This window comes from Carassius carassius, chromosome 4 (assembly GCF_963082965.1).
Source record: "Carassius carassius chromosome 4, fCarCar2.1, whole genome shotgun sequence".
NCBI classification, from domain to species: Eukaryota; Metazoa; Chordata; class Actinopteri; order Cypriniformes; family Cyprinidae; genus Carassius; species Carassius carassius.
Window position 1 is genome coordinate 43,234,241 of NC_081758.1, and position 25,415 is coordinate 43,259,655.

Genomic DNA, 25,415 nt, shown 5'->3' on the forward strand with positions numbered 1-25,415 from the left:
ATACATTTTCTAAGTTTTTCCTTGAATCTTTAGTATTTTTCTAATTTACTGTTGATTTTTGGTAACTTGCATGGAAACAACCAATGTGGGTCAGTTTAAACAGGAGGGTTGACCTAATCATCAAATTTAAAATCAAAGAATAAAGCACTCATATCAAAGAACTAGTTAACAAACATTGTAGAGCACAGTTTTTAACTTATTGAATTACAAATGTGCAACAATACAATCACATATTTATTTAAGCAAAACAACAACAACAAGAAACATCAGTGCTGTGGTTTAGTATAAAACAGAAGGGTTCTCTCGAGGTTGAGTAAAACCTGGAAGTTTATATATGTAGAGAATTCAATCAGTCTATTTTTTGGAGTCAGAACAGCTGAATATCTTGCAGTGCAGATAGGCGAGTTTCTCTGCAAATGAGCGTCGCAGCAAGGGAAACCATTCCCAATGGGGCAACTCTACGACTCTGTATCCAGCCAGCTCAAGTTGTCTCCTCTTCAGTGCATGTAATCCAAGCAACTGCTCAGTCCTGTAGCAATAGTGATTCCTACGTGTCACTTGAACAGCAAGTCTCTGAATAGATGGTTTAGAATCACTAAGGCGAGACGACCGCTTTCGGGATTTGGTCAACGCCATCAGAAGATTGTCCGTCAAGTCAATACCCACATTGAAAATACTTTCTCTCACTCGGACTGGTTCAACTGTGTGGACCTCTGGCTTTTGGAGGAACTTGTTGGACTGCTGCACTGGAGTCTTTTGTGTATTAGTTAGTTGAGCTAGTAGGTCGTCAGTTATGGTAACTCCAGAGGGCCTTGCATTCAAGTTTTGAGAGGGGAGATTTTGTTGCTCAGGTCCGGAGGATACAGGAACAGGCTGGTCATTTTGGTCTAAGTGCACTTCCAAGTCAATCGAACGCAAATGTGGAAGAATCATATGTTTGCGAATAAACATTTCTCCACCCAGAAGTTTCTGCAACACATCTTCAGCCTCGAGCACTTCGGGCTTCTGGCAGATATCTGACTGAGCAAAATCCCACAGCTGTTTGGTCACTTCTTCCCGAATTGCAAGACTAAGTCTTGGGATCGTCGACTCGGGTAACTCCAAGCCTACAGTCCCGTCTAAGGTGAATAAGTCTTTCCTCAACTCAAGCTCTTGGGAATTACAAGCCTTGTTGATGAACTCTGCAGATAAAGCCAGACTGAGCAGGTCTTCAGGGAACAGACCGGCAAAAGCCAGACCGAGCAAAGCAGTCAACAGATGTTCGGGGTATCGCTGAAACTCCACTTGGCGTTCTCGTAAGATCGCAGTGAGATACGGATAAAGGTTGGGACATTGGTTAGGAAGGACTCCTAGAGTCCCAAAGGCCCACAGCATCTTTGCAGCATCTTTACTCCGACACCGACTGACCACGTCAGGTAATCGCTCAGCCACAGCCAAGAGAACGCGATCATCTCGGTAGTGCAGAGCGGAGAACGCCAAGATGACGTGCATGAGTCCTTGTACCTCCATGTGCGGGGCACGTCGAGGAATCTCCGATCCCATGGCTTCCAACCACGGGAGATGGTCTAGATAGCTAAATCGCATAAACTTCATTACATTAACGATCCCAAAGTCACTCATATCCTCAACTACAGCAAGCGCCCTGTCCACAAGCCGGCGCGTCGCTCTCTCGGACAGGGAGCGTTGGGATTTGAAGAGGCCTAAGCAAACGGCGCCCAGTTCTTCAGGCTTCAACTGGTTCAAATGACGCATAAGTAAGGACTCAAGGGGTTGAACGAGGGTATCAGGACATCTCCTGCCTTCTCCGATAATGTACAAGAGCTGAACCAACTCTGGAATACCCATTTGGTTGAAGTTTCGGCTCACGTTGTCAAAGATCCTCTCGAGGTACTTAGGAACAGCTCGACCGAGGCATCGCCAGAAGTCGGCGGCGAGCAGCAACTGGTGAAGCTCCATCTCGCTGGCTCGCCGACAGAACTCGGTTTCATACAATCCCAGAATGCTATGAGAATGAGGCAAGGCCAAGTTCACGAAAGCCCTCAGGGCATCCAATAATTGCGGCGTTGTAAAGTTTTGCAGGATCTCCACGCTGTACCGCAGGAGCATATTAAATCGCTTGTCGCCCCTTACGACCACGATCTGTTCTTGAGGAATCTGACCAAGTTTGGACAAGAAATTAGTTACTTCTGAAGGTTCCATGTTGCTTTTTTGTACCGTGACTTTATGTAGAACTAACAAGGCCTCGTTGAGGTCTACAGTAGACGAGCATTGGGAAAGGTCATGGGTCATGTTGCGGTATTCAGGCCGACATCTCTGAAAGGCTCGTGGGGCGCGGTTGACACTTGGATCTTTTGTGGTGTTTGGGGTCGGAACTGCTACTCGGTCTGAAGCAGTGTTTAACAGCGTATTCCTGGTACCGGAGACCCGTCGTGAGGCGCTAATACTACACGGGCTACGCTTTTGACGGAAAGCAGGGTTTAAGGGACGATTGACGGACAGTTCTTCTTCAGCTTCTGAGCGGCCCACAATAGAAGAATGTGTCGACGGTCTCTTGTAGTAAGCCGAGGGTTTGTATACCAGTGTGCTTTCAGTTTCTTCTTCTCTCTTTTGCTCTCCATTCTCCACATTTGATGACAAACGTTGGGATCTAAAGATGAAAACGCGCTGTATGTTGGCATAAAGATGGCGCTTTGCCACATGATGAAACAGCACTGTCGCAGACATCAATAGCAGGCACTGGAAAGGATCATAAAAGAGATGTGTTTATGTTTTATGTTAGAAGTTATGTTTTTACTTTAAAGATCAACAGTGTCTGAATTTTGTACTCCTTGAAAAGCAAAAGTCAGTTGTTTGGTGTTAAATCATTAACACTAATTCTTTTCACTTTTAATCAAGCTAGGCAGGTGAATATAAATAGCCTATTTTAACTTTCAAAAATGGTTTAATTTTTTTTTTCTGATTTACTGACTTATTGTTAAACCTGATGTTACATCTAAAGATTAAAATTAAAGTCATATTAAAGTCGGCATGAAACAAAAAAATGAAATTATTCCAATTTCTTCCCTAAATGAATGATGAATATGTAATGTTTTTAATTAAAGATGGTGTCTGAAACAATAATAATAATGTGCACAGATAAATCAATAAAAACGTCAATATTCCATTTAAAAAAGTCAGAATTGTATTTCATGGTAACTTTAAATTTGGGTCTGTGCATGCTTTTACAAGACTTTAAAAAAGTACTCCGTATATCCTATCATATAGTCCATGAAATAATAATAATAATTGACATCAATTTTGGAACAATTGATTCTGTACTGTAACGTAACTGACTGACACAGAAGAGACCATAAACAGAGCCTCTAAATATTAAATACAATATGAAGAGATTGTCGTGTTTTCTGTTTCTATGACAGAGTCTCTTCGCAAAGTATCATTAAAAATAAAATAAAATCACTATTTCGCTTCGTCAAACAAGAATTTAATCCAGTTGTAGCAACTTTCAAGCTTTGTTTTATAACGTGCGTTTAAAAAATCAACTGACTTAAAAGAGAGTTAAACAAGGCGTTATTTCTATTTGGCGAAACGTCTTTAATCAAACATAAATTACCGCACGTCCTTGACAGCAGACGGTGAAAACAACAAACTGAGCACGAATGAGTGTAGAAAGATGGACGTACCTTCAGCGCGTGTATTGATCGAGCTCTTCAAGTCAACTCAAGTATTTATTTCACTAAGACATTTGTAAAAACACTCATTTATGTGCTGAAACCACACCGACAGCATGTGTGTAGTGAGTGCGAATGTCATGCGCGCTACGGAGGCTCGCAGGAGACAAACAGCGGACACGCGCACGTCAGTCCCGCGACTGCAGCGATGATCATACGTAGGCAAAAAAGATATATTATTATTATTATTATCTCCTTACGTTTTTGTCACGTTCTTGATGGTATTGTAGATTGTGTGTTTCTACAGTACAAATAAATAAATAAAAATCTGAAAGTTTATAATTTAAATAGAATATAAATATCTGAATGTAATTATTTATTTATTTATATATTTATTACATTAATATACGTTGATTTATGATTATTAATGTGAATTACATATATACACATATAATTTGTATATTTTATAATTATATATATATATATATATATATATATATATATATATATATATATATAATTGTATTGCACAATTACAAAATATATATATTAATATATATATATCCATCCATCCATCTTCTTCCGCTTATCTGGGGCCGGGTCGCTCCAGCTCTTCTGGGGGGACACCGAGGCGTTCCCAGGCCAGCCGGGAGACATAGTCTCTCCAGCGTGTCCTAGGTCTCCCCCGGGGTCTCCTCCCAGTGGGACGCGCCCGGAACACCTTCCCGGGAAGGCGTCCAGGAGGCATCCGGAACAGATGCCCGAGCCACCTCAGCTGACCCCTCTCGATGTGGAGGAGCAGCGGCTCTACTCTGAGCTCCTCCCGGGTGACTGAGCTTCTCACCCTATCTCTAAGGGATCGCCCAGCCACCCTGCGGAGAAAGCTCATTTCGGCCGCCTGTATCCGGGATCTTGTCTTTTCGGTCATGACCCAAAGCTCATGACCATAGGTGAGAGTAGGAACGTAGATTGACCGGTAAATCGAGAGCTTCGCCTTGCGGCTCAGCACTTTCTTCACCACGACAGACCGGTACATCGACCGCATTACTGCAGAAGCTGCACCGATCCGTCTGTCAATCTCCCGTTCCATCCTTCCCTCACTCGTGAACAAGACCCCAAGATACTTAAACTCCTCCACTTGAGGCAGGAACTCTCCACCAACCTGAAGTGGGCAAGCCACCCTTTTCCGACTGAGGACCATGGCCTCGGATTTGGAGGTGCTGATTCTCATCCCAGCCGCTTCACACTCGGCTGCAAACCGTCCCAGTGCATGCTGAAGGTCCTGGCTTATATATATATATAATTTTGTGATTATTTTATTTTATTATATATTGTGAAATACTAATATTTTATAATTATATATATTTCTATATATTAATTTTTTTAAATGTTGTGAAATATTTAATTAATCTATTATATCAATCTAATTCATGATTTTGTAATTGTAATTTTAAATATAATATTTATGATTTTACAGTACTAACAGTTATTGATCAAAACAAATATATATACATATATACATATATATATATATATATATATATATAAACACACACAGACACAGATGGTTTTGATTTAAAGTATTTACAGTAATTGCACAACCCAACATATTTTTTCAGAAACTATAATTACAATGGTCAATTTAATACACAAATTGCCCAATATTTCATAAATGATCATATGTAACTAAAATCATCCACAAATGTTCACCGAACCTGTTGAGGTTTATTTAAAAAAAAAAAAATAATAATAATGAAGAGATGCAGCTATGTTTTCTTATCCACATCTTTATTATTTAAATTAATATTTGCTATGATATGCTTTTTCCAAGCAATTTCTGAAAAAAGAACGAAAGGAAAAAATGAATTTTTTACAAAAACCTCGGTGGCGTGGCGCACCAATACATCTCAAGAACTGATCGATAAAGAGAAGAGACATCGGACTCTCGAGTGTATGACTTTATCGTAATAAAGCCGATCAAAGGATTTAAGATTCATATATGTGTATTATATTCCTATATTAATAGTTTTGAAAAATAAAAGCTGACATGTCAGTCTCATTACTTCACAAAAGTATTCACACGCATTAGCTCGGTATATTTGGATAGAATAGTTCTGTACACAGAAGGAACAGTGATATTTACATGCCTTTGTCTCTACCAAGAACACAACAGAAGAAGCACATAGCAGCAAAAGAGTGTGGCCAGAGACAGCATCCATCTAAAGCTCTCTCTCCTAACACCTAGTGTCATAAAGCTGCAGTGATTATCTCAGATAGGGCATGATGGGAAAGAAGAGGCACGAGCGCTGGGAGAGACGTTCCAGACTCTGTTTTCTATTGCATTTCTATAGCGGTACATTGAGGGAAATAAATCACTTGTTTGTGCTTGTTTCTTCATCCAGCACCAGATGCATTTCGCATGCAAACACAGCGAATCTTGCTCGTTTAGTGCTGGGATATGTGACTTGATCAAAAAGGAATAATTTCTATAGCTTATAAGCAATGGTTAAAGACTTTGTGACAAAAGGTGTTCTGTGAAACGCTACCACTACAACAGCAAACCGCTTTTGTCCGTCATCAGAGCCTGTAGTGCATTTGTTATCTGGTCATGTTTAGAAAAGCATACAAGCATACGACTCGTGCTGCTTCGATTCAAGAGAGCACACTGCAGACTACATACTGCACACAAAACTGTATTAAAAATGCAACACAGCAGTTTTATTCATTAGATGCAGAATTGCACACATTAAGAAAGAAATAGTAAGCAGTACACAGTGCACATGGTGTTTTATCGAAGCTTATTTCTGCAATGGAATAAAGACATTTAAAAAAAAAAGGTAATTGCAATTATTTAATTTTTTTTCACAATTCAGACTTTTTTCTCCATTTTGCAAGTTTATATCTCACAATGATGACTTTATATTTCACAATTCTCACAAATTGCAAGTTTATATCCCACGATTCTGACTTCATATATCACAGTCTGAGAAATTTAAGAATCGAGGTCAGAATTGTAATATAAAAAGCCACCATTAACTTAATTTTTATTTTCTCGCAAATTGCAAGTTTAGATCTCACAATTTTGACAATTTTAATTTGTTTCATAACTGCAAGAACAACGGTCAGATTTGCAAGATATAAACTTGCAATTGCCAAAATAAAGTCAGAACTGTGACCTATAAAGTCGCAATTATTATTATTTTTTAGCATAATTTTTTTTTCAAATTTCAGATTTTTGTATATTTTCTGTTTATATCTCACAATTCTGACTTTTTTTCTCTGATTTGTGAGTTTATATCTTGCAGTTTGGAGCTTATATCTACAATAATAACTTTATATCTTGCATTTCTTAATTTTCTCAGAATTGCAAGAAAAAAGGTTAGAATTGAGAAATAAAAAAATCGCTATTTTTTTTTTTTTTTATTCCATGGCGGAAATGACTTTCCATAGTATTCAGCAAGCGTGTATCTGGGAAATTAAATGGATATTTAGCATTTTTGATGCAATTTTTCTAATATTCCCTCTTAAATCATCACACTGTTGATGCAAAGTCAAGTCAAGCACTTTGCATTGTGGGAAACAGTATTGTGCGCAGCAGTGTGCTCTGCTGTATACACACTGCAGTAACAGTACGCGTCGCATGCCAATTTCAGTCTTCATCTACCACACAACCCTCATTTCAGTCTTCACAACCCTTTCAAATATTCCATGGGATTTCTGTGCACTTGCGCCAAAACATTTCAATTATCACTTCAATCTACTGCATATGACATTTTTAAAGTCAAATATTCTAAATGATACTTTCAGTAAGTATACATTGACACATTATATGCTCTTTTTGGAAGAATGCAAAGTCCTATTCAAATATAATCCGTCGACTAATTGGAGATCGACCCGTCGCCCTCTGCACAGTTTTGGCTCAGCCGCTGTCCATCAGTCGAGCAGCTTCATCAACCAAACCTCATTCAGCTGCTGTTGTTCACAACAACCGAGTCCTCAGTTTAAAGCAGGATGGTCTGAGACCGAAGCGACAGGTGCACTAACATATTGACTCAATCTCTCGTTCTAGTTTACGTAGCTCAAAACATAGAAAAGGGCAAAAACAACATTCAGATGATATACAGTACGTTCTGAGTTGAAATGAATACACGTCCTCCGCCGCTGCTTTGGGCAATAGAGCAGGAGGGTTGAGCGCTCCTCTGTCCCACACCAGGCCTCGGCCTCCAAACATACTCTATTCAAGCACATGAACGCATGCACAAACTCTATTTCACTGTTTTTCGTGAAGCGCGATTCATTATGCGTCGCAACAATGCATTCGGAGTCTGCTAGACTGCCGTTCGAAACTTTTAGGTCAGTAAGATTTAATACTTTTACTGTATATTCATCAAGGACGCATTAAACTGATGAAAAGTGAGAGAAAAGACATTTATAATGTGACAAAAGATTTATATTTCAAATAAATGCTGTTCTTTTGAGCTTTCTATTTATCTGTGAATCCTGAAAAATAAAATGCATCAGTTTTCATGAAAATTAAAACTGTTCTTTTGACATAATAATGTTGATCATTTCATTTAAACTGAAAATTTTGCATTGATTTTTTACAATTTTGATTACATCAACTTAATAGGGATTGCAATTTAAACTTAAATTTCTGCTTTAATTGATTTTTCTTATTAAAAAAACCAACAAACAGATAAGATTAATAGATATAGATGTGTTGAAATTAGTTGAAAAAACTAAATATTTCTGATTAATTAATTAAAAAATTGTGTTAATGCTAGAAATTATTCAGCTCCTCCAAGTCAGAGTAGTTTGTTGATTAAACATAATCTGAATTACGTTGTCATAACCCAAAAAGACTGATGCAAAACTTTTATGCTATATTATTATTATTATTATTATTTTTGCCAAAACATTTATTTTGTATTTTGAGTGTAGAATGATTTCTGAAGATCATGTGACACTGAAGACTGGAGGAATGATGCTGAAAATACAGCGGAGCATCACAGAAATAAATTACACTTTAACACAGATTCACACAGAACACAGATGTTTTAAATTGTAATAATATTTCAAAAATTTTACTGCATTTTTGATTAAATAAATGCAGCCTTGCTGAGCAGAAGAGAAGAACTTCTTCCAAATCATCAAATCTTTTGAACGCTTGAATAATCTGCTTAATTTCATCTTGCACATCTGTGTACTTGTGTAGAGTATGTTTCTGCGGCCCAACAAACATAAACATTAACATACGAGACTGGCACTAAGATTTGGTCCTTAAACGTGATGGTGCATTGCGTCTAAGCACCATGCAAGATCTTCACTTTAAGAGGAACTCCCTGCAGTTTTAGTCTAGTTTTGATTGTTTGAAGTCTGCAGATTATAGAAAGATGCTGTCATTATTAGGATATTCTTCAGAAAAGATGGTGACTTATTAATAGCCTAAATCCTCGCGCCTGTAAAAACACAAAGCTGAAACAGTCTGTTAATGCCGGTTCCCCATAAACCCCTGAGTGTTTTCCGCTTGGCTACTACTCCTCTGCACTAAACCAGCTGATAAGGCCACACATGGAACTCATAACTACCCAACAGACCTGCCCTCAACCCACACACCTGCCCCAGACAAGCAGGGCATCCTTGGACAGTCCTCGCAAGCGGTTTAGTTTTTGGATTGTACTGAATGCAGTTGTAAACAGGGATCCATTAGATCTCCGTTGACTCGATCCTCTCCAGTCGGGTCGGCACGGGCCACATCGGAGCCAGCTGGTGCATCTCCGGCAGCTTCTTCTCCTCCGCTGGTGGGGTGGGAGAGGTCAGGGATATGGAGACGGACACGGGGGCATCCAGCGACGATGGCGTTGCGATCTGGGCTCCCAGCTTGTCTACGCGCTCCTCCAGAGCCTGGTTCTTCTGCAGCATCTCCACATAGCTGAGCTGCAGCTGCGCCTGGTACTTCAGCACGCGCTCTTTCTCGTCCTGCCAGGTCTGGCGCTCCTGAGTGAAGGTGAGCGCCTGCCGCTCTCGCTGCTGCCGCTCCAGACGTAGCTCGCCCTGCAGACGCTCCAGCTGCTGCCGCAGGTCACCCGAATCCTGCCACTCGGCCTTAGAGTCGTCGCTCTGCAGCGTGAGCAGCGGGTCGGGTGCCGGGAGCGCCCGGAGGGACGTGGGCGTCTCCTGAGGGGACAGAAGACGCTCTCGGCTGTGGGACACCACCAGTTGACCCATATCAGTCAGGCTGGGCTCACTGAAGCAACTGGAACTGCTGCTGAGTTCACTGAGGGCCTTCTTCAGCCGTGCAACCTCCGTCTCATACGCACTCAGTTTGTCCCGCAGCACTGTGACCTGCAGATACATTAAGTCATTAAGTAGAGCTGTATGATTTGTGGCAAATCCAATAAATCTAATTAAAAATACTTTTTCAATGTAAAATAAAAAAATATGTAAAAAGACATAATATTACATAATAATAATAATAATAATATATTAATCTCAGTAAATGTATACTCCCATTCCCTTCATGCTGTAGAAAGTGTCGGAATGATGTCACTTCCTGTGTCACAATTTTCCAAAACATTTTTAGGACAGTTTAAGCAATGTGGTCTGAGAAATTCAGCTGATTATCAATCACAACTCCAAGGTTTCTGGCTGTTTTTGAAGGAGTTATGGCTGATTGGCCTAGCTGGATGGTGAAGTTGTGCTGAAGTGATGGGTTTGCTGAAACCACAAGGAGTTCTGTCTTGGCTAGGTTGAGCTGATGGTCTTTCATCCAGCAAGACATGTCTGTTAGACAAGCTGAGATGCGAGCAGCTATCATCGGATCACAAGGATGGAATGAGAGGTAGAGTTGAGTGTCATCAGCATAGCCGTGGTATGAAAAGCCATGTTTCTGAATGACAGAACCTAGTGATGCCATGTAGACAGAGAAGAGAAGTGGTCCAAAAACTGAGCCCTGAGGCACCCCAGTAGCTAAATGGTGAGACTTTGAAGGATACCTTGAAGGACCTATATCATATAAGACATTGAGTACTGAATCAGACTGAACTGCTTAACTGCAGACAGAAAAGAAAAGTGGTACAAGAACTGAGCCCTGAGGCACCCCAGTAGCTAGATGGTGAGACTTGGACTGGACACCTCACCCCTCCAAGATACCTTAAAGGACCTATATCATATAAGACATTGAGTACTGAATCAGACTGAACTGCTGAACTGTAGACAGAGAAGAGAAGTGGTCTAAGAACTGAGCCCTGAGGCACCCCAGTAGCTAGGTGGTGAGACTTGGACACCTCACCCCTCCAAGATACCTTGAAGGACCGATATCATATAAGACATTGAGTACTGAATCAGACTGAATTGCTCACTCCATTTGTTTGTTGCAGTGAGAACATCACAATGTAAGAATGTTTGTCTATTTATTGTCTTTACTACATTATATGGTGTCTCTATTATCACTTTTAATTCCCACTACAAACACACAACTCACCTCAAACATCATTTTTGAGTTGCTGTGATTCTTTTATATTCAATGTTGGTGCAGTAAACATGAGAGTACAATATATGAATGAGAATGTGATCTATTATTCTCTGTCATCATCGTCTGACAGAGAGACACAGATGTGTGACATCTTTACCTCTGCAAGCATGGTCTGTAGCTCGGCCTCGCAGCGCTCCAGCTCCAGGGTTTTGGTGCAAAAAGACTCTTTGAGGCTGATCTCAGCCTCCTCTCGCTCTCTCAGCTGGGCGTTGAGGTCTTTAAGCTGTCCTCGCAGTGCCACCATCTCTCCGGCCCGCTGTGTCACCTCGCCCTGACTCTCCCTCAGCTGCTGCTTCAGCAGAGAGATCTCACCCACCTTCTGACACACCTGCACACACACATATACAACTATATATTTCTGTGCAGTCTAACGGTTATCTGGATATTTAGCCTATACGGAAATTGTGAAAAAATATTTCTGTTTAAAATAAGAGTTTTCTATGTGAATATATGTTAAAATATAATTTATTTCTGTGATCAAAGCTACATTTTCAGCATCATTACTCTAGTCTTCACTCTTCAGTGTCACATGATGCTTCAAAAATCCTTCTAATATGCTTATTTGCTGCTCAGGTATTATTGGTTTCTATTTATGTTGGAAATATTTTTGTGGAAACCATAACTACGTTTTTCAGGATTTACAGTATAGAAAGATTATCAAATAACAGCAACTTCTTTTCCATTTGAATTAACTCCATCGGCAGATATTTGATCTTGTCTTAGGCATAAACTCACTTCAATTTGATTCATTTCTCAAAAAAAAAAATTTCATTGTGCTTCTCAAATTAATGTATCTTGATTCAAGGATGTTAAGATGTTTTAACTGGAAAACAAGACAAAAGTGTTGAGGAAGAACATCACTTTCTGCAGTGGATGTGCATTCACTGCACTAGGCTACATATGTCTGTCTCAAAACTAAGTAAAAAGTCCAACTGTGATTTGATGTCAGGCGAGTCTCTCTCACCTCCCACTTAGTCTCCTCTAGTCTGGGCAGGATATCAGCCTGCTCCTTCCTGAAGTCCAAGCACTTCTTCTCCAGCTCCTCTCTCTGAGCGAGCAGCATCGCCATCTCGTCCTGCAGACGCCGCTTGTCCTGCTGCAGACGGGCGATCTGCACCTGCAGGGCCTGTTGGGTTCTCTGGGCACGTCGGGTCACCTGTTGCAGACGCCCAGCGTAGTTCTGCCTCAGCTCCTCCATCTCACGCTCCCACACGCGCTGCTTCTCCTCGAAAACCTGCACGATGGCCGCCTCGCTCTGGTCCAGGTTTCGCCGCATGTGAATCACCTGCGAGTAGGACAGGGTGGCCGAAACACACGAAACACAAGCTTGATTTCATGCATTGTTGCATGCTCATGTCACGTGTCTGATTGCAATTCTTAATGCAACTTTGCATATACTTCTATATCTAGCTACATTGAATAACAGCACACCCCAAGAAAAATCTAATAATAATGATAAAATTCATGTAGAAAGCATGTATGTACAACAGATTCGTGTTTTTGCTTTCACGTCTGCATACATGCATAGAGAATGTTTCTGACCTTATTGGTAGGTGATGCTACTTTTTGGAACAATAAAAACAGATTATAACCTTGTTAACGATAAAAATGTTTGCTCTGCATAAAGTCATCCTTTATACCCACAGTTGATCCAAATTTACATGACCTAGGTCATCATTTGTTATATAAAACAACCAAACCATATGAAACTATGCAAACTACAAAATACAGAAATACAGTTCTCAATATATCGTTAAACTAAATTAATTAATCCTGCATACTGTATGTACATAAAAAAAATCTACTAATATCACCTAATACTGTCCACCAGAGGATTAAATGAGGACTTAGACATTCGTCAATTTCTTTAAATTTATTTATTTGATTTTCTCAGGTATATTAGGTAATAAGGTAAGGTTTTGGTTATATTAGTTGAATTTATTATGTACGTACGTATGCAGGTATTAATTAATTTTGTTGAATATACTGTGAATTGTATTTTTGTATTTTGTACTTTGCATAGTTTCATATGGTTTGTTTGTTTTATATAACACATGAACTATGTGCAAGTTTTTATTTTATTTTTTTTGGGGGGGAGGGGGGGTCACCTGGTGGTATAAAGGGTTGGCACATTAGTGGTGTTAATTTGTCAGAGCCTGCGTGCTCGAAACATTTTTCTATTTGTTTTTTGGTCAAACACTCATTTGAGGTGGATGTGCGTGCTATTGTTTTAATTTTTGTCTGTTTATAGTCATACAATGTTTCCACTTAACATAATGACCTTTCCAGGTAAAAATGTTCCATTCACGATTAGTGAAACTCACTGGTTTACTTTCACACTTTTCGTGTGCAAAATATAATACATTAAAACAAATAAGCATCCAATGATGTATGCAAAATAATTATTATTATAATAATTAAAAAATCCAATGGTGTATGTAAAATATAATGGATAAATAAAAAATAATTGAAAGAAATCCAATGGTGTATGCTAAATGACTATAAAAAAAACCTAACAAAACATCCAAAAACAAAAGTGTTGCGTTTATAATTTCATTCAGTGTGTGTTTCGTTTAATGGTGCATGCAAAATTAAATAATAAAGTTTTGCAATCTTGAGTTTTGTATGCAAATATAAACAAAAGTACAAAACAAGGTGACAAAAGCATTTTGCAGATGGCACATTAAAAAAATTAATACATATATATTGCTAATGAATGTACAAAGTTCTTTCACCTCACTTACTTCTTGTTCTCTCTCCCACAGACGCTCCTCCAGGTCCTGAATAACGTCGTCGGATGATGGAGAGGGCCTCAGGGGCGCTGGAGCATCGTTCAGGTGACTGAGTCGCTGGTACGAGGAGGAGCTCTTGCCTGAGGATGAGCGGCCGCTGTCTGAGGCACTGAGGCCGTTCTGGTAACTCGGCTTGTCGAGTTTGTTGTCCAGGGCGACGGTTCCCAGCCGGTTGATATGGCTGGTGGAGGCACTGAGGGGTCCGAGCGCGGGCGGTGGGCCATAGCTGGATCCTGTGTACGTGGGCAGACTGGTCAGAGAGTTCCTCCCGGAGTCCGACAGACTGCCTGGTCCAGCCCGGCCCGCACCGGTGTGTGTCCCATGGCTGCCGGGACTGTCCTGGTCCCACAGTGGGTCAGGCGCGTTCGGACCCCCCTTCTCGCCTCCGCTGCCGCCACTTCCGCTGCTCCCAGGACCGCCGGCCGTCCCAGAGCTGGACTGCAGGGGACAGACCAGATTCTGCATGGAGTGAAAGCTCTTGGGTACCACAGGTTTGAAGGCTGATGGACGCACCAGAGAGTCGTTGGTCTGCAGAGATAGAAATTAATTTGAATGGTGACATCAAATAAATATTTTGTATATATTTTAGTATATGTTATTATTTTTAATTACCTAATTATTATTTTTATATTTTCCATTTTCATAAAAGTCACTTTGTTTAATTATTTTTTCAATGTGCTTTTGTAATTTTTAGTTTGCATATATAGTATACAGTATATATATATTCTATTTAGCTTTAATTTATATATTTTATTTCAGTTTTAGTTCTTATCATTTTAGTACTGCAACTCATTTTAGTTAGTTGCCAAGACAACATTTAGTTGAAAGTTGAAATTTTAAGATAAGTTATATAAATATATATAATATATAAAATTCATAATTATGACACCAAATGTCAAAATTATGAGGTACTAAGTAATAATCATGAGGGGAAAAAAAGAGTAAGTCAAAATTATAGTAGTCAAGAACTGTCATTATTATGACTGTTTATCTCATAGATATTACTTTTATGTCATTGTTTATGTCATAATTTTGACTTTTATCTAATAATTATGATTTAGTAGCTCAGAATTTCAACTTGTAGTGCCATAATTATGATGTTTTATCTCATAATTACGACTTGGTATGTCCATTTTATTTTTATCTCATAATTTTTACTATGTCATAATTTTGAGTTGTCTAACAATTATCATTTAACAGCTAATATTTTCAACATTTAATTACACAGATATCACTTTTTATCTCATAATTACAAATTTGTCACATTGTGATCTTTTACCTCACAATTATGATTTAGTAACTATCTCATATTTTCAGCATTTTATTACACAGTTATCACTTTTTATCTTATAATTACAAATTTGTCAAATTGTGATCTTTTATCTCACAATTATGATTTAACAGCTATCTCATATTTTAAACATTTAATTACACAGTTATCACCATTTATCTCATAATTACAAATTTATGTCAAACTGTGATCTTTTATATCACAATTATGATTTAGTAACTATCTCTTAATTTAAATTTTTAATTATATAATTATGATGTTTTGTCTCATATTTAGGACTTTGTATGTCCTATATATTTATTTTTATCTCATAATTTTGACTTAGTATGTCAATTCTGAATTTGTTGTCTCACAATTATTTAACAGCTATCTCATATTTTAAACATTTAATTACACAGTTATCACTTTTTATCTCATAGTTACACATTTATGTCAAATTGTGATCTTTTATCTCACAATTATGATTTAGTAGCTATCTCATAATTTCAACTTTTAGTGACAATTATTATGTTTTATCTCATAATTAGGACTTGGTATGTCCTATTTTTATCTCATAATTGTGACTTAGTATGTCAATTTTGAGTTTGTCGTCTCACAATCATGATTTAACAGCTATCTCATATTTTAAACAATTAATTACACAGTTATCACTTTTTATCTCATAATTACACATTTATGTCAAATTATGATCTTTTACCTCACAATTATGATTTAGTAGCTATCTCATAATTTCAACTTTTAGTGACAATTATTATGTTTTATCATATAATTAGGACTTGGTATGTCCTATTTTTATTATTATCTCATAATTTTGACTTAGTATGTCATAATTTTGAGTTTGTCATCTCACAATTATGATTAAGTAGTTATCTCATATTTTCAGCATTTAATTACACAGTTATCACTTTTTATCTTATAATTACAAATTTATGTCAAATTGTGATCTTTTACCTCACAATTATGATTTAGTAGCTATCTCATAATTTCAACTTTTAATGACAATTGTTATGTTTTATCTCATAATTAGGACTTGGTATGTCCTATTTTTATCTCATAATTGTGACTTAGTATGTCAATTTTGATTTTGTCGTCTCAAAATCATGATTTAACAGCTATCTCATATTTTAAACATTTAATTACACAGTTATCACTTTTTATCTTATAATTACAAATTTATGTCAAATTGTGATCTTTTATCTCACAATTATGATTTAGTAGCTTTCTCATAATTTCAACTTTTAGTGACAATTATTATGTTTTATCATATAATTAGGACTTGGTATGTCCTATTTTTATTATTATCTCATAATAATAATAATAATAATAATAATAATAATAATTTACGTTTGAGTTTGTCATCTCACAATTATGATTTAGCAGTTATCTCATATTTTCAGAATTTAATTACAGTTTTCATTATTTATCTCATAATTACAAAGTTATGTCAAATCGTGATCTTTTATATCACAATTATGATTTAGTATCTCATTATTTCAACTTTTAATTACATAATTATGATGTTTAGTCTAATAATTAGGACTTGGTACAGTATGTCCTATTTTTTTATTTTTATCTCATAATTTTGTCATACCTGTGCATGCTCGAGTTTTCCCGAGATGGGCAGGATGTTGGGCTGGTTTTGATTATTGGGTTTGGCTTTGCTCTTGTCCTTGTGCTGTGGCGGCTGCAGTGGAGCTTGATGGCTGCCGTTCTTGTCGTTGTTCAGCACGATGTTGTTCCCACACAGGTCCAGACTATCTCCGCGCCTGTGTCCTTCCCTCCGTGCCCCATTGGCGAACACCACATTGGAAACCAGCCTCTCGCCGTTGAGCGTCTGCTGGCGGTTGGCATTGTGAGGTGCGGCACGCTCTGTGTCAGCGTGGTTGCGAGCGTTAACATGGTAATCTCTCTCCGCATTGTAGCTGTGCTCATCGGCAGAGACGCCCTTGGTTTTGGTGCTGGGGATGGGGATGCGCTCGGCGCTGAAGCTGCGGTCATCGAGGCGGCGGCGGGCCGAAGGGGGAGGCGGTGCAGCCGCCAGCGGGCCGTTGGGGGTGGTGCGGGTTCCCACGCTGCGCATTGTGATGGGCCGCTGACTGGAGGCCCCGCTCCCTACGCTGCCCATGCCAGGAGCCTCGAGCGCTTCACTCCACCGCCCACAGCACAAGCACACATGTGCATGAAGGAGAAGTGAGCCGGGTCACACACACTGAAACACAGTAGACTGCATTAGTGGATTTTTTCACACAATATAGCATTATATTTATTTTTTCAATTGGTTAATTCAATTGGAAAGAAGAAAGACAAAATATTAAATGTCATAGATGTATATTTACTGAATAATGCGATGAATAAATTACTGAAAATTATTTAGAAAAATAGCAGCATAATTATGTTATTTTTACACAAAGGTTAGTAGTTTGTAGTAATAATCTATAGACTTTAGTCATCTTTGTTGCATTATATGCCAGTGGTGAAAAAAAATCATGCAAGTTTGCATACCTGTATCACAAAAAGTATTAAAGTTATCATGACGTTCTTTTAGAATTTGAGCCTTAACAAATTCTTCTTTCAGTTTTGTCATTTTTAAGGCCCTGTATGGTTCAGTTCCAGAGATATTGGGATTTACCCCCCTGCAATTTGGCTCCAAATCTCAGTGAAAATTGTCATTTTGACCCCCTCTAAAAAACAGTGGATTACTCAGTAAATATTAATCTATGACATTTAATATTTTGGCTTTAATCACCATTTATGTTTGTCTTTCTTCAGAAAAAAATATTAACAAAATCAAACATTTCAGCTGGGGAAGTTTCTGATATACTACATATATATATATATATATATATATAATATACTACATTATAGAAATATTACAGGGTGACACCAGTCAGTCAATGTGAATTAACGAGATTGCTACTAAAACATAATTATGAGATAAAAAGACAAAGTTATGACATGCTAAGTTTTTTTGCTAAGTATTTTATACAACTTACATTCTATCAATTATATTTTATAATTTGTATTCTAAGTCATCCTATTATTATGTTTGTTATTATTATATAGTTCACGCAACTGAAAATTCTTTCATAATTCACTCATCCTCAAGTTGCTCCAAACCTGTACGAGTTTCTTTCTTCTGTTAAACATAAAATAAATTATTTTGAAGATTGTGGGTAACCAAACAGTTTTTAGTAGCCATTGACTTCCATAGTATGAGCAAAAATACAGTGGAAGTCAAGGGGGACTAGAAATTCATACAGATTTGAGAAAATGATTAAAGAATTTTTATTTTTGGGTGAACTATCCCTTTAAGTGCACAAATATTGCTGAACACATTATTTAGTGAATCAAACCTTTTTTTGTCAACCGAACCATTTTGACCTTAAACAGGTTATTAAAATTAATTTTTCTATAAATTATAAACACATTCACTTATTCACGGTTCTCTGATGCTGGTTAATGATCACATGTAAACAAATACATACAGAAAAACCAGCAGTGCAGCGGAATGCAGAAATGTCAATCACCACACAACTAGCTGCTTTATGATATTACATTTGCACCATTACTAGAATAAAATGCAACCAATGTGAACGTGCATGTACCACATGTATAGTCTCAAAAATAGTTTCCATGTGGAATGAATAGTTACTATACTGACAGCTCAAGAGAAAGGAAATAGTTGTAAATAACAACATACGTGTGTCCCTCGAGAACTATAAAAGCTGAACTGCTTCCTCTTCATGCTGAACGTTTATCAGACTTCTCAAAACCTGACTGCAAGTTCTCATGCCAACAAATGAAAGAAAAAGACAGTGAGGAGAAGGTCTTCAGTCGTATGAAGCGCATATGTGTCTGTGAGGTGTGTAAACATCAACGCGGATCTGTTTCAGCGAAACTGTACCCTGATTATGATGTCATCTGGAGTTAAATATTAACCAAACACAGAGCAAATCTCACATGACTCTGATCGTGATTGTACATCCTAAGCAAAGGCAGTGTTCACATTCAGCTCCTGTTCTAAACGAATTTTCATTTGTGAAAATAGATTGCATATGTATCCTTTTTTTATTTTCTTTTTTGCCTTATGAATGCAATTTATGTGATTTTATGTCAATCAAACTGAACATTGACTACTGTATATTGCATGCCTTATTTGCTTTTACTCTTGTGTGAATCATAAAACCATTTATGATAACAAATGGGAAGCATCTTAAATGAAAAGAAATTTTTTTTTGTCTTCTCCAGATGTTCACTGATGGACTGGAGTGCTGTGGATTATTGTGATGTTTTTATCAGACTCTCATTCTGACGGCACCCATTCACTGCAGAGCATCCACTGATGAGACACTGATGCAGTGCTACATTTCTCCAAATCTGATGAAGACACAAACTCATCCTAATCTCGGATGAACTGAGGACAAGGACAGTTTCAACACATTTTAGGATTTTTTTTTTCTTTTCCATATTAAGATCTTTGACTTTTGATACCATCATATTCCCATGGTACTTCTTTAAAAGGGCTAAAATAGGATACAATAAGACATCTTTCAACATTAAAAATAAAAAACACACATGACTACTCAGCTCTTGTCTCGTGCACATGGATATACATCACATGGATGATTAACCCATCTGAATATCTTGTATTTACACAGACCTCAGAGGCACTGCCATTGTGCATGTCCAACATTATTGTGTTTTTGTAAGGTGCACATTAACATGGAGTTTCTACATAAACTCTCTCCGAGGCGTCAGCTGGAGCAGAGCTGCTGATGGTGTGCAGTAACATCACTGGTCCAGCAGAGCTCTGGATCAGATCAGCACTGGCACGTGCATCTACTACCCTCTCTCCAGCACAGTCACTCACTCACAGGCATTACATCATCGCTCACATGCTTCATATATCCCAACACACATTAAAGATTGCCATCCACATCAGCCTCGGCCACACCATCAATAATGCAAGATCAGATTCACGGCTTAACCTCATCACTGCATAACAAACATCTGCGAATCAAGGCAAATGCATGGATGTAAACATGCAGTGCAGCAGAATGACACACTGTGTTGATGCATCACACTCACACACCGCAGTGCAATTCAAAGAAAACACACACACAACTGGAAAAAAACGAGAGTGGAGGGGTGAGATGGGGGCCTGTACACAAACAGGCCACAAAATGCACTAAACACGCATCATCACCTGCTGAAGCGGCGCATGATCAGTGAATCAGTGAATGCGGGCCTAGTGATGCTGCTAACCAGCAGATGCTCGGATGCATTCAAGGCTGCGTTTATCATAACATAAAACGCTCTGCGTCCATTTAACAGAGAGAGAGAGAGAGAGAGAGAGAGAGAGAGAGAGAAGGCAACAGTGCATGATGCAGTAGCGCTACATCAGCAACACAATGGAGATCCAGCGTTCACCTGACTACAGGACGAAGCATCCGCTCGCTTTGCCTCTCATTACATAATGCGTGTTACCGCTCATGCAAAATGATGCATCGCTGCATCCGCATCCCTCCAGAACAGCAGCAGCATCAGCACCCAGCGTCTCCATCACTCACACGCATACTCACTGTCTCACCGCGGGTCAGTGTGTCTGCGCGCTCGGATGCTGCTCTGCTCTGCTCGGCCGCTGCGGCGTGAACGAACGTGTGAAGCCGCGCGATGCGCTGCCGCTGACGCCCGCGACGGAGATGAAGCGCGCGCGCGAGGAAAAGGAGAGAGCGCGAGCGGCGCGCGTCAGCTGAGACACACCCACCTGCGCCCCGCCCCTTTCGGACGCGATCGGACACGCCCCCTTCTGCACGGCGAGGGCCCTGTGCATAACGACCGATCACTTATTTTAGGACGATGAGCTACAAAACTAGGAAACTAACAGTTAATCAATTTATACTATAAAATTGTTTAAAAATTAACCAGAGGGCGGATTCACGAAAAAAAAAAGAATAAAATTAGTTTAAAATTCAAAGACACTTTAATGCATTAGCTAACATGAACTAATTATGAGCAATATATATATATAACTCATTGTTAGTTCATGTTAACTAATGCATTAAATACTGTTAACAAATGAGACCTTATTGCAAAGCATTGCTGTTTTTCATTAGTAAGTTAAATGAAATAAAGTGAGACTGCTGTATTATTCAAAGCATATCTTCATTTAAACGTTCAAATAAATATTTTGCAACAGTAAACTTCAATTCAACAGGCATAAACAGATGAATGTAGATGATCAGAATGAATGTTCATGATATATGCATGCACAGCTTTAAAAACAAACTTACAATCAAGAAAGGTTTGAGAGGATCAATGCTTGTGCAGTAGCTGAACACGTTTCATCATAACACAGTAACACAACATCAGTATTAAAGTCTCATGAGTTTCCTTCAATTTCACATCAGTGAACACTCTTACTGTACAGCACATGTTAATCATGGATAAGCATGCACAAATTTTCACACTTCACTCACAAATAATAGACTGAAGACAATCGAAAACCATCATGTTTATCATCTCACATCTCGCTCTGTTTTCTCTCTCTCCATTCACAAATTGGTCGGTGACATCAACAACTTCTCAAGGTTACTATGGAGATGGTCTCCATCCAGCTGGAGCACAAGCTGGTGTCATGTGACGGAGGCTGATGGAGAACGAGGTGCTGGATGCAGTCTAATTAGAGAGAGAGAGCTGAGAAATTAAGGCACAGCATGATTCCACTGTCCTCCAGAGTTCATCTGGTGAGATGCATTTCCATCAGGAAGATCTGTGTGCATCTATATCACTCAGGATCATTGAAGAGTGCTATGATGCATCATCTTTAGAACTGAAACTCGTTTTTTATATTACAATCAATTAAAAATGGCTTCACACAAATATATAAACGTAAACACAGACTGTATTTATCCCCTTCCGACTCTGTCCCAGTATCCTAAAGCCTCACAGTGTTTGACATGTCTCTGTTATTATATTCAAATAAAATATCAGAGTGAAACATGCAGAGATTCATTAAAGACGCACATGAATGAGATTTACTCATGCTGCTCAAACCTGTATGACTTTCAAGCTCAAAAAAAAGACTGATGAATTGTCCAAACATTAATCTAATCATTCTTAAACAATAGTACATATGTTTTGCGTTATATTAAGTTTTCTGAAGACATTAAGTGTGAAAATCAGAATAATGTTATTTTAGTTTCATTATACTAGATTTTATTAATATTTTGAATTCAATTTAATTTGTTTATTTTCTGTTTTCACTTTAATTTATTATTATTATTTTTTAATATGTCTATGTAGTTTTAATGATTTTTAATTCATTTTATTTATCTCACGCTGTTGGAATTAATTAATTAATTAACAGAAAGACTACATTTCCCATGATTCTCTGCAGTAGAATGAAACACACAGAGACAGCATCAGAGGTGAATATAGAACATGAACTGAATTTGAATTGAATTAGCAAACAGGATTCAGAAATGCCAATTAAGTAGAAATAAAATGGAATGAAATTCATTACATTTTTAAAAACAAATTACCCAAAGACATGTTCTCATCACACAACATTTGAGGAAACATTAGATGATGCTTCTAATATTTTTAGAATGAAGAAATCTGTATTAATTCATATACAGCAGCTGTAAAAAAGTCTCACTTAAAAATGTATTAATGTCATTCATTATTAATGTGAATCTGATTGTAAAGTCCCACCAAATTAAATGTGATTTTATGAATCATTACAGTAGAAGACTTCATTTCCCAGAATGCTCCAGTTTACCCCTGAGGCTAAAAATAGAGCCAGATATTAGAGAAAAATGATGCTTTACATTTCAGCAAATAAACTAGTCAAAATTACTGACAATGTTTTATCGAAAAAACTTTTGTGTGATTGCTGAATTTCTTTGAATTGTAATTTAATTAAATAAACAAATCCTGTCAATTCTACATCCCAGCGAACAAAAATATGTTCTTAAAACGTTCCAATTAAGTACGAAAACCCAGTTTTCAAACTTTTAAAATCGTTTTGGAACATTCCATTTGAATAATTCTCTGTTACATTTGAATGCTCTCGGAATGTTTTGAAACTAGCGGCAACATTTAAAAAAAAAAAACTGGCTGAATATCCAAGGCACACATTTCAGAAAATGATGCATAAAAATGTTTTTGCGCTAATGTTTTAAGGAACATTGTAACAGACTAACGTTCTATTAATGATACTGTTCAGAGAACCTTGCCAGAACGTTCTGAGATCCTGTATGCTGTGATCACTTCAATTCAAATTCACACTCATGAACCTAATGGAGGCGATGCTTAAATTCTGTGCACACTCCTGAGATCACCTGATCACACAGCAGCTCTTGTTCAGCATTGCTCTCGTTGTTCTGCTATAAGAAATAAAGCGTGTAACTCTGTCTGTTTACTCCTCTCTCTCAGCTCCACCAATCAAAGGCTCCGTGTCACTGTGCGCTCCATCCACGCTCAGGTAGTCACAGGGCCTGACGGGTTCAGGACGACCCTTGAGGGCCAAAGTGCACGCAATGAAGGAGAAGAGCAGGCCCACGATCTCGATGTAAAGGCTTTCTCCTGCAGACATGCAGAGCGCCGGGCGGCTTTCAGTCGTCCCTCGATGCAGGTTGTGTTCAATCACACTCATGCAGGCCGCACACACACCCACAACCGCCACGCAGAAGAACGCTGAGGGGAAATGTGCCAAAACACACGTTAGGCAAAGAAACACAATACTTCAGGCTCACATCAGGCCACAATGACGCTTTTCTCTGTCCACTGCTGCATTATTGTAAATCTAGAGAATACCGATGTTATACTAATTTCACCATTTCTGTTTCTTGACTATCATAAGTAAAGACGTTTTTACACAAAATTACTAAATGTGGAACACGATGAGCTCATGTGATCATGTTTAATACTGTTATCTTTGTTTGATAATGCAGGGTTTCCCTAATTGAGGTTCATGAATTCATGAAAATATATACCATAAAAAAATAATAATAATAATAATTAAGAATTAAAACACATTAAAAAAAAGAAATAATAATTTATTTGTTTAGCTGCACGTCATGTGACCAACAACTAACTAAATTTAACTAAATTCTCAGAGCGACTTTTATAAATAGTAATAATTTAACTCATAGATATCACTATAATTCTCACACAGCCCATTCAAAAAATGTGTATTTATTACAAGTTTGCTGAAATTTTATGTTTAAATATGCAAATTATGCATTATCTAATTAATCATGCATTAATTTGCATAAATTGAATAAAACCAGTTAACTAAGTTCTTGTTTGTTTTGCTGACATATTAAAAGTTTTTCCAGACGGAAAAACTTGTTAACACTTTTTATCACTCTATAAATCATAAATTATTGTCAACAGACAGAATATAGGAATAAAACCGTAAATGTTGGTGTTTGTAAGAGCTGCTGAAGTAGAGAAACAAACTCTGGGCTGTGTGTGTTAGAACTGAAATCTACAGATTCAAATAGATAAAGTGCAATCAAATAAACACTTCAGTTTGAATTTTGCATGATTTCTTTCCACTAGTCTGAATGCAGACATGTATAAAAGAAGCAAAATAGACTTCAAAACTGACCAGTGCATGAAAAAAACCTTGCCTTAATGCACACGGAGTTATTAAACAAGAAATAAAAAAAAGCTGCATCAATCATCCATAAAATACTTCTCAATTTACGTAAGACTGGATTTAAGCACTATTTACAACAGCGCAGTGAGTTTGAGTAGCACCTGTAGAGACGTGCAGTAACATGATCAGCTTTGAGTGATTGACAGCTGCTCCGAGGAAATCCAGCAGGAACGAGGAGCTGGAAACCAGGACGGCGCTGAAGCAGAGAGCAGCTAGAGAGTACAGCAGCCACATCCCCAGTCCCTGCAGCCCACCCAACGGACCTCCAGCAGACAAACACATCATACACAGGTACTGCATGCAGACGAGTGCTTCTATCACCGCCATGTTTTACAAAAGTGACAGAACTCAAGTGTCACATTTATTCTATGTTTGTGCTGTCATTTTAGCCAGGTCTCTCTTGAACAAGACTAACTTGGTAAAATAAAGCTTGAAGGAGTAGTTCATACAAAAATGTTAG

General features: G+C 38.1%; 3 protein-coding genes across 4 annotated transcripts in view; all 3 read right to left on the reverse strand.

The window, feature by feature from the left end:
• Nucleotides 1-261: 261 nt before the first annotated feature.
• Nucleotides 262-3,831, reverse strand: LOC132140103 (FAST kinase domain-containing protein 5, mitochondrial). Its single transcript, XM_059548927.1, has 2 exons — nt 3,681-3,831; nt 262-2,736 (listed from the first exon to the last, which is right to left on the reverse strand). The coding sequence occupies exon 2, from the start codon at nt 2,722-2,724 to the stop codon at nt 355-357; it is 2,370 nt and encodes a 789-aa protein (XP_059404910.1). The 5' UTR covers nt 2,725-2,736; nt 3,681-3,831; the 3' UTR covers nt 262-354.
• Nucleotides 3,832-8,342: 4,511 nt separating this feature from the next.
• Nucleotides 8,343-21,027, reverse strand: LOC132140104 (leucine zipper putative tumor suppressor 3-like). Of its 2 annotated transcripts, none has more exons than XM_059548928.1 (6): nt 20,868-21,027; nt 16,877-17,494; nt 13,938-14,522; nt 12,167-12,487; nt 11,300-11,530; nt 8,343-10,013 (listed from the first exon to the last, which is right to left on the reverse strand). In XM_059548928.1, exons 2-6 carry the CDS (start codon nt 17,408-17,410, stop codon nt 9,375-9,377), a joined length of 2,310 nt encoding a protein of 769 aa, XP_059404911.1. In that variant the 5' UTR covers nt 17,411-17,494; nt 20,868-21,027; the 3' UTR covers nt 8,343-9,374. The 2 variants fall into 2 exon arrangements, with proteins under 2 accessions (XP_059404911.1, XP_059404912.1); XM_059548929.1 differs by having other exon boundaries at nt 13,947-14,522; nt 20,868-21,026.
• Nucleotides 21,028-22,943: 1,916 nt separating this feature from the next.
• The window catches only part of LOC132140105 (transmembrane protein 127-like), a 4,147-nt gene continuing 1,675 nt past the window's right edge, over nt 22,944-25,415 (reverse strand). The window contains exons 4-5 of the mRNA XM_059548930.1: nt 25,057-25,218; nt 22,944-23,985 (exon numbers count right to left, since the gene is read on the reverse strand). Coding sequence (XP_059404913.1) covers nt 23,708-23,985; nt 25,057-25,218 — 440 coding nt within the window. The 3' untranslated portion in view covers nt 22,944-23,707. The remainder of the gene's footprint in view (nt 23,986-25,056; nt 25,219-25,415) is intronic.